Genomic DNA, 17,354 nt, shown 5'->3' with positions numbered 1-17,354 from the left:
TCGATCACATTTACTATTGGGGGCGGTTTATAGATGACTGCCTCCTCATTTGGCGAGGTACAGAAGATGAGATTAAGGATGTTTTTTAAATAATCGAATATAAATTATGTAAATATGAGATTTACTACTGTTCATGATTTGGACCACCTCACATTTCTAGATATTGAACTGTTTGTTGAGAAGGACAAATTGTGTAGTAGGATGTTTCGCAAGGAGACCAGCTGTAATGTTTTATTACACGCGGATAGCTGTCACCCGAGGAGTCCAATAAATGCAATCCCGTACGGGGAAATGTTAAGAGCTCGCAGGAATTGCTCTGAGCAATGTGATTTTGAGATGAATGTGGATGACATGTTATCTAGATTAAGGGCCAGAGGATAAATGAGACCTTTATCAACCGAGCTAAATTAAGGCATATAAACTCAGGAGAGAAGAGACTCTTAAAACAAAGAGAAGATCCCCGATGTTAGGTGACAATAAAGAGAAAGTTAGAATAGTTACCAACTTTGGAGAATTAAGTCACAAATTACATGGAGTACTTTCTAAATATTGGCATTTGTTAAAGTGATAAGGATATCTCCCCATTCTTGAATAAAAACCCAAGTATTACCTTTAGAAAAGGAGTTACCCTATCTAACACGGTAAGTCCCAGTTACCTGAGAGAATTGCCTAATGCAAATGCCTAATGCAAATTCGTTGGGCAATCAGTTGAAAGGTTTTTACTGTTGTGAAGATGTAGCTCCTGCAGATGGGCAGTGAGGAAAATCAAAGAATTTAATTACAATGGTGCAGGGATACACACAATTAACACATTTATTAATTGTGATACAACCTATGTTGTATATGTTATAGTGTGTACATGCACGAACATTTATATAGGAAGTACTATTAGAAGATTAAGAGACAGGATGGTAGAACATTTTCATGCTTTAAAAAATGGAGGTACAAGGTACCCAATTGCAGCACATGCTGTACAGAATTGTGATGATAGAGATAGTCATAATTTCAGCTATCATGGAACTGATTGCCTCGATATGTGTACAAATAAAGGACGGGTAACGGCTTCAGTATATATGTGCACTGCATTTTAAGTGCATATTAGTCTATTACTTAACGAGACAACATAATTCGAGATTCTAGTAAAGAGAGAAATGTACATTCCTGACCATTTGATTTATTAAAGATCGAGGGGATGAGGTATATAGATTTGAGAGGGTAATAAACTAGTTCTAATATGTTGCCCACAAAGCCTAACTATATATAATGAAGTTAAAATGGCGCTTAAGCAGTACGCTAAATTTTGATAGACTGTTTGGTGAGGACGGACATGTTGGAGATGGTGAGTTAGAATACTATTTTTTCCATTATATGCAGAGACTTTACGTCTTACAGAGACGGATTGGGAGTTTTACTTATTGAATTATTTATGTCTCTTGTAGGTCATGTACTCGTGATTCGAGGCGTTTTCTGGATATTGCAGGTGAGACAGGGAACCTGAATATAGATATAATTTTATTGTTGGTTTCTAGAATTACAAAGGGGGTCTATATACATATTTTTACCTCAACAGGAATGGAGATGAATTACTGAAGATTTACCGGATATCAGCATGACATTAAACTAATTTAAATACATGTTGAAACTAAGACACAGGTAAGCTGTGTAATGTGGATGATCTACGGGTATTAGTAATTGGGAACTTTTTCCTTAAGGTCAGAACAGTATGAACTCTAGCTCATTGCGAGGGGAGGAGGTGATGCCCGATTGTTATGCGGTGACAGTTCCTCAATGACTTTTCGTTAGAGTGAGAGCGCCATTTAGAATTACGAAGAATTACTTGATTTTCCAATTTAGTGAAAGGTTTTTGTTGGAAACATTAATAAATGAAAAGTTACTGTTATGAATCATTGCAGAGGAATGATTTTCTGTTGTATAATTACTTAAGCACAATAAGGAAGATTTAGGAATATATTGTCCTTTTTTACAGCGGACATTTTTAAATACATATTCCGAATCATTAGCGATAGGAACTTTAGGATCATTATTTGAGGTGAATTTTCTAAACTTAATTGCTTCTTATTTCCTTTGGGTTCTGTGTACACTACGGTCACTTTTATGACCTAGGTGGCGTGATGTCTGTGTTCACTTTATTTTGGATACTTTATTGGCGGTGATTTGGGACTATCTTTTCTTGATCCTACTTGGCTTGCTTTGTGAACAAGATTTGGTTTTTCATGTTATAAATGCGGTTTTATATGATAAGTGTAATTACGTTGACATTATTCATTTTGGGTTGTAGCCCTGATGAAGTCATGTGAGCACTGACTAGTGCATGACGAAAGCGCTGACATTTCAAAGCGCTGTAAATAGCTGGCGCACTTATTACCCATTTTCAAGGTAATCAATTTATCAGTCTAAGATGGACGCACAGTTGAGTCTGCCCTGCTGAGATTCAATCTAAAAGATCGCTGTATAGCTCTGCGTTTAACTCACAGACATCCTGCCAGATTACGATGAAATAAGTAGAAACAAATGTACGTGGGCTCAGTAGCCGGTCCGCCTATCACCACTGTGTACTGATGTGTTTTGAACAGGCAAGCTCCAACATGTTTTTAATTTGTTATTCATAACTAGGGCAACTCGCCTTTGTGGTGACACCCCTGATGAAGTTCTGACACGTTTTTGTAAATACTCCACAAGCAAAGAAATTATATTTTCAAAATATGAGAAGTCGTTTTGTTGTACTGTGGTTGAATTAAAGAACTTTCGGGCTCTTGCACGCACTACATGAAACGTGCTCACGCCCATGGGACTGTTGTGAGACTTCAAGGAGTGGATGACTAATTTCACTTCTATCCTGCCTCTCAAATAACCCCGTCTTTGAGATAAAGCATCCTTTCCCAATTACATAGGGACATTTTATGTACTGCATATGGTCTTATCCATTTCAACTGAGAACCTGAAGTAGATGGACTGGGAGTGAAACTTTTAATTGGATTGTGTGCTGCTCTCTACACAAGACAAGCACTGGCAAAGACAGGAGGACTGGGTTTAATGTTCCAGAGACTATGTTACACCTCAGTTGGTTATGGTGACAATCAAAGACCTGATTTGTTGCTCGGTGTGGGTTATGCTAGGTGTCACATGTCTGATCTGTTTATTATAAAAAGGTACAACAAAGACACAATGGCTTTCATAGATTACTGTAGCAGGCAAGACCTTTGCTGTTGGTTACCCCCTGACAAAACCTGGGTGTAGTAGATTTGCTCTGTGGTATTCTTGGTAATAAAACACAAAACAAATTATACAAATACACACATACCTTTTGTATACAATATATACAATATAAAGGGTTGCGAGTCAGCCCTATTCACGCTTTGGTCTCTCCGAGTGTCATTCACATTCTGTTTCCACCCATGGAAAAATGGAGGTCCACTTTAATCTTTGGCTCTATTGTCCTTTGAGTGACTGCATTCTTCCTGATCACGTGTACAGCCATCTGACATTGAAAGAGCTTCAGTTCCAGGATCTGTGTCAATCCTTTAATTTTCGCTTTTGCCTTTTTATAGGCCTCTTTTTTTCTTTCTTTCTCTTTTTTTGCAGCTTCAGGCAACTTGTGAGGCAGTACCAGTGGGCCACTCACTTGTTGCTCATTTTATCTGCAGTCCACTGCATTCCACACAGCTACTGCTTCTGAACCAGGCAGATATCTTGGATTGGTACTTTTCATAGTGCATCATTTATTTTACCATTCAAAGATGGGCACCACGTTCATAAGCAACATGTCAGCCATCTTGGATCAGTACAGCAACGAATACCTTTACAAGTTGGCTGGACAGTACTGGGTTTAATTGTTTTTCTTATTATTTATTGCAAACTTATGCCTGCCAGAATTGTGTGCAATATTCATATATATTTTTATCTACTTTAATTCTTTTGATTTATTTTGAATAGGATTGTTGAGTATATATTCATGTTTTACTGTGGATGGGTGAGTGGTTAAATCTAATAATGAGTAAGTGGGTGGATGAATAGATGCACGACTGCAAGGATAAGTGACAGAGTGCATGTCTGATTAGATATTGTGTGCCAAGACTCACCATTGACTGAAGAGGCACCTACGGTTTTAAGCCAGACCTACTGGCACTGCCAATGCTTTTTGTTTTTTATTTACATACTAACTGGATGATAGACTGAGTTCACTGTCTTGATATAACCCTCGGCACTATTGGACGTAGAGGAAGCAATACATGTTGGCTCAGACCTAAACACAGAACACTGCACAACAATATCCTGCTACTTTAAATAAGGATTAATATTTAAAATTCAAAACTTGTAATAGGAATCCAAATCCATCTTCTAACAACTGAAGTTCAACTATATCAGGATACTGGATCGATTGACTCAGGTATCACCTGCTAACTTAGTGAAATCTTTAGATTAAGTGGCTGATTCTCTACCATTCATGGTCACGCTAACTCTGAACATTGGGGGTACAGACAGCAGTGAGAGCAGTCTCCACCGATGGTGCACACTCTATGGAAGTCCGAATATCATGACAGCTGAAGGTGCATATGGAGAATGTCCTTTTCGGTAGATTTCACGTAATTGCAATCTTGTACATGTGGTCCTCAGTCCAAAGGCTATGAGGAGCATTCATTCACCACTGCACACAGCAAAGATCCTGTAGGATAACAAAGCACAGCAATAAAGTACCCACAAAGGGGACTGACAGCTGGCTGCAGCTGAGAAGGGATTTCCGCAAAAAGACTGACGGATTTATTTAAAATGACGTGGTACTAACACAAAGTGATGTTAATGATAGATAGATAGCACTGGTAGTAAAAAAAAAAAAAAAATTTTAAAAAAAGGACCAGAAAAAAAGGAAACAGAGGCTACAAAAAAAGCGAGTTTTATGCCGATTACCAACACTAAATACATGGTGTATTTTAAACCTGAGAACCACGACAGTCAAGATCTCTCTAACAGCTACCTAGCACAATTCAGAAACGTCCTCACCATAATAAGGCAGATGTAGGGTGTATTCAGCCAGGGTAGTCGACTGACCAGGCCTGTGTTGTACAGGACATAGGGACAGTGCCCATAACTAACCTGACATTAAGAAGGTCATGCGGTCGATAGCTTGGAGTTTTTTTATTTTTATGCGAGTTCTGGATATAGTGAATTGCACCGTTGAAGCACTTGTATTGGAGGGGGAAAGTATGACGATGGGGTAAATTATAAAAATAAATTGAGCCACAGATATGCACAGGCCACCCCAAAAGAGAACAAGCATTTGCAATGCAATAGGTCTCGCATTAGGAAAGTTTGAGCTATTGGTATTGTAAATGACACATTTTTTATTTATGTGTTGGTTTTGAAAATAGCGAAATTAATAGCTTTGTCATTTACAAAGCCAATAGTTTTAAATTTTGCAAATGTGAAACCTATAGCATTTGTAATGTGGGTTGCATTCAGTAGAGTGTAATTATGTGGCGTGTAATTATGTGTTACTGAGTGGTATTTGGGGTGTATGTTGCATTGAGTGTCGTGTAATTATGTGGCGTGTAATTATGTGGCATTGAGTGGTATTTGCAGTGTATGTTGTATTGAGTGCAGTGTAATTATGTGGCACTGAGTGGTATTTGGAGAGTATGTTGCGTTGAGCGCAGTGTAATTATGTAGCATATAATTATGTGGCTCTGAGTGGTGTTGTGTGGAGTGTATGTTGTATTCCGTGGATTGTAATTGTGTGGCGTGTAATTATGTGGCACTGAGTGGTATTGTTTGGACTGTATGTTGCATTGAGTGCAGTGTAATTATGTGGGGTGTAATTATGTGGCACTGAGTGGTATTTGGAGTGTATGTTCCATTGTAGAGTGTGTGAGGGTGCAGAGTGTGAGGGTGCGCCGAGTGTGAGGGTGCAGAGTGGGCAGTGTGTGTGTGAGGTTGGAATGTGTGCTTTGTGTGCGAGGGTGCAGTGTGTGTGTGAGGGTGCAGTGTGTGTGTGCAGTGTGTGTGTGAGGGTGCAGTGTGTCAGTTTGTGTGAGGGTGCAGTGTGTGTGAGTGCAGTGGGTGTGTGGGTGCAGTGTGTGGGTGCAGTGTGTGTGAGTGCAGTGTGTGTGTGTGGGTGCAGTGTGTGTGAGTGCAGTGTGTGTGTGTGGGTGCAGTGTGTGTGTGTGGGTGCAGTGTGTGTGAGGGTGGAGTGTGTGTGAGGGTGGAGTGTGTGCAGTGTGTGTGAGGGTGCAGTGTGTGTTAGTCAGAAACATCTCATTGATAGGGTAGATTAAAGACTAAAATGTCACCGTTTTTGGATCATAAAATAGAAGTTTTATTTGGAATCGGATTCAGGAATGTAGTGAACAATTGTAGGACTAGAGCACCCTCACTGTGGTGGCCGGAAGTACCTATGTAGTGGGGGTCACCAGCTGCTCTGCACCCATTACGTTCTAAATATGGAAAAGGTTTCAGGTTGAGAAAAGCCAAGTTCTGTAATAGAAAACACGTGGAGTATAACAAATTATTCATGTGAAACAAACAGAAGTATTCCACGAGGCAACACAGTTTTAGCTTGCCAAGTAAGATGCCAAGAAAAGATAGAACAAATTACCCGATCTCTGCCCTATTCTCAATTCTTCTTTTTGTAAGTTTTTTAAAAGGCAGGCTTTTAAGATGGCATGTAGTAGTTTTGAATGTGGCACAGCAGAAATAAATCAAACCCCCGAATAAGTAAAACCCCGGAATTTATCTGAAAGCGTCCCGCAAGTACATGAAATTGAACCTGCAAAACAGTTGTATGAAAACATTCTTATTGTTGCTCGACTCCATGACGCGAACACATCCTGTACGTCTGGCTTCCACCCGCTCTCATCTCATGAGGCGAGGTTGTGCACTTTCTTGTGCTCGAGAGAGCCTTCCTTCTTCTGAAAGTTATTTCTCGACTGCGTTATTGACTTCTAAAACAAGCAGAATCCTACGCTGTGAAGTACAATGACGTATCATAAGCACACAAAGTAGCAGAATTAAGCATTATTCAATCAAATGGCAAGAATACCAGCAAAATGGCAGCAGGGCTATTAATGGGCAGTCACATTATAAAATTGCAACTGAAAGATTAGTTGCTCTGGTTGTTTGCAGTCACGAGTCAGGATCACATCTTACATGACAGGGCAATACATTTTGTAAAGTTAAGTTGGAAATAATTTTGACAAAATCGGAGAAAAATAGAATAATGAAACGCCGCAGCCCGGCTTCAACAGGAAGCCAGGCAACCTTTATTGGGACGGGGGCGGGGCCAGACAAATACAGGAAGCAGACGGGAGTCTACCCCGCGCTCCTGTGCCCGCCGGAAGATTTGCGTGACTGCGTCTCAGCGCGGCACCCGCCTGTTGCTCAGAATGACCGGATGGCTGCCGAGGGACACGAACGAAGAACATGGTGAGTGGGGCGGGTCTGGTGGGGCGGCGGGGGTCTTGGTGCGCTTGTGTGTGTGCGTGTGTGTGTGCGCGCGCGCGCGTGTGTGTGTGTATGCGACGGCGGGTTCTCTGTATGTATGTATGTATGTATGGGTGCATGCGTGCATGGGCGCTTGTGTGTGTGTCTCTGTGTATGCGGCTGTGTATGCAGTGTGTGTGTGTATGCGACGGCGGGGATAGGTTCTCTGTATGTATGGGTGCGTGCATGGGCGCTTGTGTGTCTCTGTGTATGCGCATGCGTGTGTGGTGGTGGAGCTTCGAGGCAGGAGATAGGCACGGCGCCGTGCACGCCCACGAGGTGCAATCTGCGCTCGTGCATATTTCTTGTCCACATTCCCAAAAACGGGTGACATTAGTTGTCGAAGCAGACTGCAATCAATGCTTACGCATTGAATGCAGGTCGTGCTTCGACCTAAAAAAGTGTAAGAGGCGAATGTAAGTGGTGGGCTGTTAATGCTGTCACACAAAAGAAACAAAAACAAGTGCCTCCAATGTCTATCAGAGGCATCCCTCGGCGCTCCGCTCTCAGAAAGGTTCAAATAATTTCTAAATTTCCAAGCAATATTTTGATTCAATGTTTAGTATTAGCGTATTTGTTATTTCATCAATTTTCGTTCATCTCAAATAAACAGTTCATTAGACGGTATCATCATACACAAATCATAGTCCAATGCATTTCGGGCTATGTGCCCTTCAACGTTGAACGTTTTTCGCGCCAGATCAGAGAGACAACTTTCTACCGAAAAGTATACAAACGCATTCTGCGTATTGCAAAAAAATATTCTGGCGATAGGATTTCAAGCACAACATCGATTGTCCCGGATGAAGGGCACATAGCCCGAAATGCATTGGACTATGATTTGTGTATGATGATACCGTCTAATGAACTGTTTATTTGAGATGAACGAAAATTGATGAAATAACAAATATGCTAATACTAAACATTGAATCAAAATATTGCTTGGAAATTTAGAAATTATTTGAACCTTTCTGAGAGCGGAGCGCCGAGGGATGCCTCTGATAGACATTGGAGGCACTTGTTTTTGTTTCATTCAACTGGTCGTCCCAGACAAGAGACGACACCTGGGCTGCAGACCTCATTTACCTAGACTAGCTTGTCAATAATATATGTTGAACCAAAGATAAAACTTTGCTGTGCGACAAGTCAACCACTTTTTGTCACACAAAAGAAAACAGTGCCTATTTAAGTATGACGACTTCATTTCCTGCTTTTGGCTTTTTATGGTCTAGTAGTATAAGCAGTGATATTTTAAGTCAAATAAGATTTTAGGTTTGAAAGGGGATAATTGGATATTTGAAAAAAATGTAAGCTTTGCCTAACTTGACATTTTGGATTGGAAACAAGCATCTGCTATGCAATAGGTCTTGCATTTATGCGAGTTTGAGCTATTGACATTGCAAATAACACTGCCTTTTATTTTTGTTTTCGTTTTAAAAACTTAAATAAAAGGCAGTCATTTACAGTGCCAATAGCTTAAACTCGGGTACCTGTGAGACCGATTGCATTGCAAATGCTTGTTTTACTTTGAATTTGTAAAGCTTTGTGTCTGTAGATGCACTGAGCGTTCACTCTGTGTGAAGCGGGCTCCACAGACTGGTTTATTGTGCCCGGGTCCCATTACCCAAAGCCTAATTGCTGCGATGGGTTCTGCAAGGTTCTTTTCACTCAGCACTCATACACAGTTGGGTCCTTCACCTCCCAGGTGGTGCTGCAACTTGTGCTGACAGCGTGGACGGTACCTCCACAGGAAGCAATCTTCTTTGAACTTGACAGGAGGTGCAGTGGACTTCACCTTTCTATGAACTAGACAGGAGGCGCGGAGCTCGCGGGAGACTTGCTGGGAGCTGTGGCGCCGCGGCCAGGGCGACTGACGCTGGAATCTGGGGATCACGGTTCGATTCCCGGCTCCGGCGGCAGGTCAGCCCAGCACCATGTGACTCTGGGCAATAGCTTGCTTAATCTTCCCGACGGCCCCCAGCGCCTAGAGACCCTAACGGGTGATTGTGCGCTTTACAAATGTGGATTATTAATAATTGGAGCACTCTGCTCCTTGCAAAGAAGCGAAAACCCTGTGATTGAGAACCGGACCTGCACTTCTGAGCACTGCTTTCAGTGGTGAAGAGCCATTATCGGGGGACACTTGTAAGCAAAGTAACCAAAGAAATGAGTGGGTGCATGTCCCTGGGCACTCATCCTGCATTCAATTCACCCAGGCCTGCCTTCATTGTAAATTCATAAAACTCAACTATCAGTGACATAGGATACATTACATATTTGAACTCTGTTTTCTACTATGCACAGAGCCATCAAAGAAGAGGAGGAGGTAGAAAAATTCATCCCCTTTGGTAGGCTGCGGGGGGGGGGGGGGGAAGTATATCAGAGGTGGCTGACGCCTCAGTACAGTCGCTGTCACTCGTGCCCTACAACCCTTCAAGAAGCAACTATGGCTCTATTGCTGGCCAGCCTGATCTTCTCCTTAGGAGGGAAGACCCTGTTTCTTCTTCTGGAATAGCGGAGCCCCAGGGGCAAAAGGGTCAGAGTACTGCCAAGGTAAAAGCCCAAAGACACTTGGAGCAGCCCTCAGCAGCAGACGCCTTGGTTGGCTTTTAAGCCTTACTTTAATAGTCTAAGTCAACTCAGGAGGGTAAGAATGACGTGTCCATGATTTTCCTGGAACCCACTGATCAAACTGACAGACTCAGATTCATTAGACCCTGTGGGGCCTAACTACTCGGACAGGGACGAGTCCACTAGGGTTTCAGACGATGTGCAGCATATTGGAACTCCTTGGAGGCTTGCTCCCAACCCGAAACCCCCAAAAACTGAAGGGCTAACCACTTCAGTAGAACCCTCAAGTGAATGCAGGATCTGGAAAACGTATTTCACCTCAGGTCCTCAGAGTGGACCCCAGCAGATAAAGCGCCACAATATGTTGGTCCATTACAAAGACCTTTAGAAGATGAGCTCCGGAATTGCCTTAGGGTGGAATACCCCAGACCAGTCATGGAGGGGAAGGTGGCGGCAATGCTGGAAGAAAGACCACTTTCCTAGGAAAGATGGCAATGGATCCAAAAAAGGAGTTAGATAGAGCCTGGTGGAAATGTCAGAGTAAGTTACTCAATACCGCTGGTCCCCTTTACAAGGATCCTCAACACAGCTGAAAATGCCACGGAGTCAGGCTTCCTCATTTACCCCACTGTTTGCTTGACTGGCCCAATGGGCTATTGTTTTTCTTGGAAATGTAACCTATGCAATTTCCACAGACTTAAGGAGTTTCCGCCTCATAAAAGTGGACCACAAGCTAGGCAACCTATCCTCCTTGGAGGCAGAATCAGAGACCCAGGAGGGCGCATGGGATCTTTGGGGATCGATTCTTGAAATAATTGAGAAAATACACATCAAGTTTTGGCTACATGGACAAAGTGCGAGATTTGATTAAGAAGATATTCAGGAAAGAGGTTTTGGTGGGAATGGGAGAGGCAGAGGACACTTCCCCGGCCGCTTCTACATCCAAGGTCCTGTACGTGCCAAGGCTATCGATGAGATCAGTGGCAAAAGCAATCATTTTGGAGGCGGTTTCCCTTCTTGTGAGGCAAACAAGGGTTGTGGAAACCCGAGATCCTTTGGCGAATCCCACAACGACACGGCAGCAGATTGCTCAGGAGAGTCTAATATCTAACAGAAGTTCAGATCAGAGTATTATGTGTTATTTTGGCAAGTTCTGACACAAATGGATTGAGTTAGCCAACAATGCCTGGATCCTCCAGACAGTCTCATGTTTCTGCACTTAATTTTACGGGAAGCACAGGCAATGGCAGAAACCGAAGCAGATTACCTTTCTGGCCAGCAACTGCAAACTCATCGATCAAGAGATAAGCGCCTTACTCACCATAGACTACTGTCCTGGCTCTACTGCACCCAGGGAAGACATGAATTGGCAGTTCGGGCTGGACTGTTCCCATGAGGCACTGGGTCATATTGATTTGCATATGGCCATGTCTGAACTGGGGTGGCGGAGTGAGCTGAAGAATGATGATGGATTAAACCCAGATCAGTTGACTGGGGGTGAGTGCTTGCGTTGTTCAACACTCCGTCCATCATCCCCTTTGGTTTTGCTCTACTGCACCCACAACAGTGCCTCAGCAACATTTTTCATGAGACAAAAAAAGGACTTTTGACACCGTCTGACAACCTCAGGGAGTTCAGCGAACGGTTGACTTTCGTTCACTACAAATTGGAGGGAATCCACCTCCTCAGGCATGTGCTTCTTCCTCAGGACTGGATGGCAAAGCTAGGCCTCAAGGAAGCCTCACTTTGCAGCCCATATCTTGGTCCCCATCACAGATTACTCTAGTTTATTTTGAGGCATCAGGTGCTGCTCTTACCTTTGGACTGTCATCAGCACACTGGTGCTTTATGAAACTCCTGCGGCCAGTAATGAAACATTTCTGGGCAAGGTTAGAAAATCCTGGCTATGGAAAGCTCAGAAGAGCGATATCGGGAGATAGTAGAGATGATTATTTCCCTTCTTCAAGATTCCTAACCAGCCAGGACAAATCCCAAATGAACAGTCTCGTCAGAAAACATTCCTGGGTTTCAAAATAGACTCCGTACAGGCAAGTTTGAAATTTTACACTAAGATGAATAACATTAAGAGAGAATCGAGGAAAGGCTTGAGCAGTCCCTGGATATCACCATGACAGCCGGCCTAGTCAGACTTTTTCAGTGTCAATTCAGGCAATCTTTCCGGACCCACTGCACTACTGGGCCCTTCAAAGGCTAATGATATCCCCTATCGAGAAAAGTCGTACCTACTTACAACAGATAGACCTCAACCTGGAAGAGAAGTACAAGATCTCCTCATGGTTGCGAGAAAAGACAAAGTGAGCTGTTTTGTGTCAATGAAGAGGAACAATGTATTACCAATGAGTTACAGCAACCAACAGGGTGGCACATGATCAAAAGTCTCGGCAGATCTTGCAATGACCTCCTTGCACTTTTGCCCTCAGAACCAAGTGTTAGTCACAGCGGGGTACCTGCTGGGAGAGTAGAACTTGATAGCAGACTGGCAATCCAAAACATTCCAGCGATTCCAGTGAGTGGAAGCTTCCCACAAAGATGTTTCAGGCTATCACAAGCCGTTTGGGTCCATGCCAGACAGATCCGTTTGTTTCACGACTGAACTACCAGCTACCCCACTACTTCAGCTGGAGACCAGATCCTGGGGCAGATGCAACAGATGCATTCCTCCACGACTGGGGAACAAAAACCATTTGAGCCTTTCCCTATTCGTTATGATCACCGAAGTAGTGGCTCAGACAAGGAGCTGCTTTTCTCAAATGTAATGATCCATCTCACCCCTTCTTCAGAACATTCTGCTGAATACGCTAGGTCAATGGTTCTTAACCTTTTGACTTCTGTGAAGCCCCACTTAATTAATTCAGGAAACCAGGCAGCAACACTGAATCATTACTGAATCCGGGGACCCCCACTGAGTCAATCAATCAATCAATCAATCAGGTCATTTGTAGAGCGCACTACTCACCCGTAGGGTCTCAAGGCGCTGGGAGGGGGGGGGGTGCCGCTACTGCTCGAACAGCCAGGTCTTGAGCTTCTTCCTGAAGGAGAGGTGGTCTTGGGTCAGGCGCAGATTGGTCGGAAGTGAGTTCCAGGTCTTGGCGGCCAGGTAGGAGAAGGATCTTCCTCCTGTTGTCGCTCTTCGGATTCGGGGGACGGCGGCGAGGGCGTGGTTGGTTGATCTGAGGAGGCGCTTGGGAGTGTAGAAGTTGATCCGGTTGTTGAGGTAGCTCGGGCCTTGGTCGTGTAGGGCTTTGTGCGCGTGGGTGAGGAGCCGGAAGGTGATTCTCTTGTTGACCGGGAGCCAGTGCAGATCTCTCAGGTGTCCGGAGATGTGGCTGCGTCGGGGGACGTCGAGGATGAGTCTCGCCGAGGCGTTCTGGATCCGCTGGAGTCTCTTCTGGAGTTTGGCAGTGGTTCCGGCGTAGAGGGCGTTGCCGTAGTCCAGTCGGCTGGTGACGAGGGCTTGGGTGACCGTCTTCCTCGTCTCGGTGGGGATCCACCGGAAGATCTTACGTAGCATGCGCAGGATGTTGAAGCATGACGAGGAGACGGCGTTGACTTGTCTGGTCATGGAGAGGGAGGAGTCCAGGATGAAGCCCAGGTTGCGTGCGTGGTCCGTCGGTTTGGGTGCGGTGCCCAGGGCGGGGGGCCACCAGGAGTCGTCCCAGGCGGAGGGCGTGGAGCCCAGGATGAGGACCTCCGTCTTGTCTGAGTTCAGTTTCAGGCGGCTGGTCGTCATCCATTCGGCTACGTCTCTCATCCCTTCGTGCAGGTTGGCTCTGGCGGTGGCGGGGTCGTTGGTCAGGGAGAGGATCAGCTGGGTGTCGTCGGCGTAGGAGATGATGTTCAGGTTGTGTTGGCGTGCGATGGCCGCGAGGGGGCTCATGTAGACGTTGAAGAGGGTTGGGCTCAGCGAGGATCCTTGGGGTACGCCGCAGATGACTTTGGTGGCCTCTGACTTGTACGGTGGTAGGCGGACTCTTTGTGTTCTTCCGTCGAGGAAGGAGGTGATCCATTCCAGTGCCTTCTCCTGGATTCCGATGTTGCTGAGGCGCTGTACTAGGGTGCGGTGGCAGACAGTGTCGAAAGCCGCGGAGAGGTCCAGGAGGATGAGGGCCGCTGTTTCTCCGTTGTCCATCAGAGTTCGAAGGTCGTCGGTGGCGGCGATGAGGGCGGTCTCGGTGCTGTGGTTCGCTCGGAAGCCGGACTGTGAGGGGTCGAGGGATCCATTCGTCTCGAGGAAGGCGGCCAGCTGTTTGTTGACGGTCTTCTCGATGACTTTGGCCGGGAACGGGAGGAGCGAGATGGGACGGTAGTTCTTGAGGTCGGTGGGGTCTGCTGTGGGCTTCTTGAGGAGAGCGCTGAGTTCGGCGTGCTTCCAGCTCTCAGGGAAGGTGGCGGAGTCGAAGGAGGTGTTGATGATGTCCCGCAGGTGGGGTGCGAGGACAGCGTCGGCCTTGTTGAAGACGTGGTGAGGGCAGGGGTCAGTCGGAGATCCGGAGTGGATGGAGTTCATGGTGCGGATGGTGTCTTCGGTGCTGATCGGGGTCCAGGTGCGGAGGGTGGTGGGTGGTGGCGTCGTTGCGGTTGTGGCTTGCGTTGGTTGGTTGTTGAAGCTGTTGTGTATGTCCGTGATCTTGTTGTGGAAGTAGGACGCGAGGGAGTTGCAGAGGTCTTGCGACGGTGTGATGTCGTTGTTTCCGGCGTTGGGGTTGGAGAGCTCTTTCACGATGTTGAAGAGTTCCTTGCAGTTGTGTGCGTTGTTGTCCAGCCGGTCCTTGTATGCATTTTTCTTGGTGGCGCGGATCAGTTGGTGGTGTTTCCGGGTGGCGAGCTTGAGGGTGGTCATGTTGTCCGTCGTTGGTTCCCTTCTCCAGGCTTTCTCGAGGGCTCGACAGTTCTTCTTGGAGCACTTGAGTTCGTCGGTGAACCATGGTGTTTTTCTGCTGCAGGATCTGCTGGGCGGGGTCCTTAGGGGGGCGAGTTCGTCCGCGCAGTTGCTGATCCACTTCGTGAGGTTGTCGGCGGCCTGGCTGGGGTTCGCTGAGTTGGCGGGAGGGTGCTGGCTCAGGGAGGCGGTGAGCTGGTCGGCTGTGATCTTGTTCCAGCTTCTTCGAGCCATTACCTGAAACCCCGGACACCTGCCCAAACATTTGATTTGGGCTGCAAGATAATACACACAAAAAAATGCAGAAACAAGCATTCATAAAACAAATAGACACATGTTGACACCTTTTAATTTGCACATCTTCAGGAATTTAAGTGGTTTTAGATCGTACTGTAGGGATTTCTAATTTTAGTTATTGCATGTATTACCTGTATTTACATAGAAGCCTGTATATACGTTTTAATCGTTCATTATTGTAAGGGGGTGTGTGTGTGGTATGTTGCACCTATTCCTGCCAACAGCCCCGCGAGTTTTTAGAAAAATTAGGCATGGAAAGCTCCAAAGGGAAATGTTTCCATTCAAACCAGGCGGTAGTTGAGCTTAAGACGCTGGTGATGGATGGGTTGTTAATGTTGGACTTCATAAAGCAGTGTGAATCTTATCCTTGGTCCATTGTACTTTCCATAGCTTGCTATGCTACTCACTACAAAGACCGGGTAAGAAGATAAATAAAAGTCTAAATGCTTGCGCGGGGGCAGTCCTGAAAAGCAGTAATATTGGTGTGCCTTGCTGTTATGCTGCAAGAGACCCGCCACGCGAGGCTTTGGCCAACGTATTACATTACAATATGCAAGCAGCCTTTAAGTTTGCGAGGAAAGTCAAGTTAAACGCAGACGCCTAAGGAGCAAGTCTGCACTGAATATTATAGAAATTACACAAGTGGGCTGCCTTACACGCCCAGTGTCTAACAATTTACTATACAGCGTAACACGTTACAACCTACAAATGCAATCAACGGCTTGTTTAAAATAAAGAATATAAAGTCGTTTCTCGAAATTGTGTGTCGTGATTAAGAGTTGTTAGTTCTCTTTTCTTAGAATCCGAGAGCACTACGCTTTTCCAATTTAGGTAAAGGTGAATGTAATATCGTCCTGCTCTGCCCCTTGCATGACACCGAGACTCCCCATGACAATGTTTGCCCAGATAACTGTTGAGGGGTGAAATGAAGAAGCGACACCAGAGATATGTATATAACTGATATGCCACAGACTAAAACAAACTCACACAGTAAACCACTCACCGAGTTCACTGCATCCTGCAGCTGTGTCAGCCGGTCCGCCATGACCCGAGCTTCGCACTGTAATAATATTCACAATCGCAACCCGACTAGTGGCGCTCGCACCGTAGCAGCCACAGTGTACTACGTGAGCCAAAGAACACACTGCAACGAGCTGCCATCTTTAAAGAGTACACGTTTCCTTGTTCTACAAGAAGTCAACAACATTTCCATTTAACTTTTTATTAGCTTTTTCTAATTGAAACAGTACTTGTTTTTAGAGTATTATAAATAAAAATTAATTTTCTACGACTTTTCAAGTCGTAATGACATTGCACTCAATTAACATAGTTTATGAAGCACGTTCATTAGCACATGTGAGAGGCCTTTATTTTAGGTTTCTGATGTATTTATATTTATATGATCAGTAAAAAAATAAACTACAAAATGGCCGCTGCACTACTTGCAGGGTGCCGCGGAGTTTCCCGTTGTTTGGCTTTCAGTCGTGCCCTCTTGGTAGGTACGTTTCTCATTGGTTCACATAAAGCTAGCTCTCATTGGCTTAAAGGCTCGAAACAGTTCTCGATATGGATTACAAAGAAGAATTTTAATACTCCCGATTTGTTTATTTTAAATCTCCAGCGTCCCTGTCCTAAAATGTTGGCATATATGGTCCAGGTCAATTAAAATATTGGAAAAATAGTTAAATCCAATATTGTTTCCTTCTGATACTCACACTGAAAACAGCAAATACAGACAGAAATCAGTTTAAAAAAAAAAAGCATTTGAGAGATGCCTAAATCGTTTCAGAACAAGTGTTAGAACAAACAGAGGGACAAGTTGCATGTTATAAAAGCATCTTGGCAATTTTTCACAAATTATTTTTCACATATTAGCTCTAGTAAGTTCCCAAAATAACAAAACAAAGAAATTACCGGTATTTTTACCTAAGAAAGGTGGCAACCCTAGTTCAGGCGTGTAGCCTTTAGTAGAGCAAGCAGCAAGTGTGGCACCAGAGTCCAGGCCCCTCTTTTAGTGAAGACCATACACACTGTATAGTTGAAAACTCAATTTATTGTAGAATAAAGACCCCAGCCAAAATGTAGTACTGAC

General features: G+C 44.6%; 1 protein-coding gene across 1 annotated transcript in view; it reads right to left on the bottom strand.

The window, feature by feature from the left end:
• Positions 1–16,423, bottom strand: part of MED21 (mediator complex subunit 21) — an 87,097-nt gene extending 70,674 nt beyond the window's left edge. Inside the window, exon 1 of the mRNA XM_078654593.1 lies at positions 16,266–16,423. Within this exon, the coding sequence (XP_078510719.1) occupies positions 16,266–16,307 (42 nt within the window). The 5' untranslated portion in view covers positions 16,308–16,423. The remainder of the gene's footprint in view (positions 1–16,265) is intronic.
• Positions 16,424–17,354: the final 931 nt, after the last annotated feature.

Source organism: Lissotriton helveticus, chromosome 1_1 (assembly GCF_964261635.1).
Source record: "Lissotriton helveticus chromosome 1_1, aLisHel1.1, whole genome shotgun sequence".
Classification (NCBI taxonomy): Eukaryota; Metazoa; Chordata; class Amphibia; order Caudata; family Salamandridae; genus Lissotriton; species Lissotriton helveticus.
The sequence above is the reverse complement of the archived record's forward strand: the minus strand, read 5'-3'. Positions and strand labels throughout refer to the sequence as shown.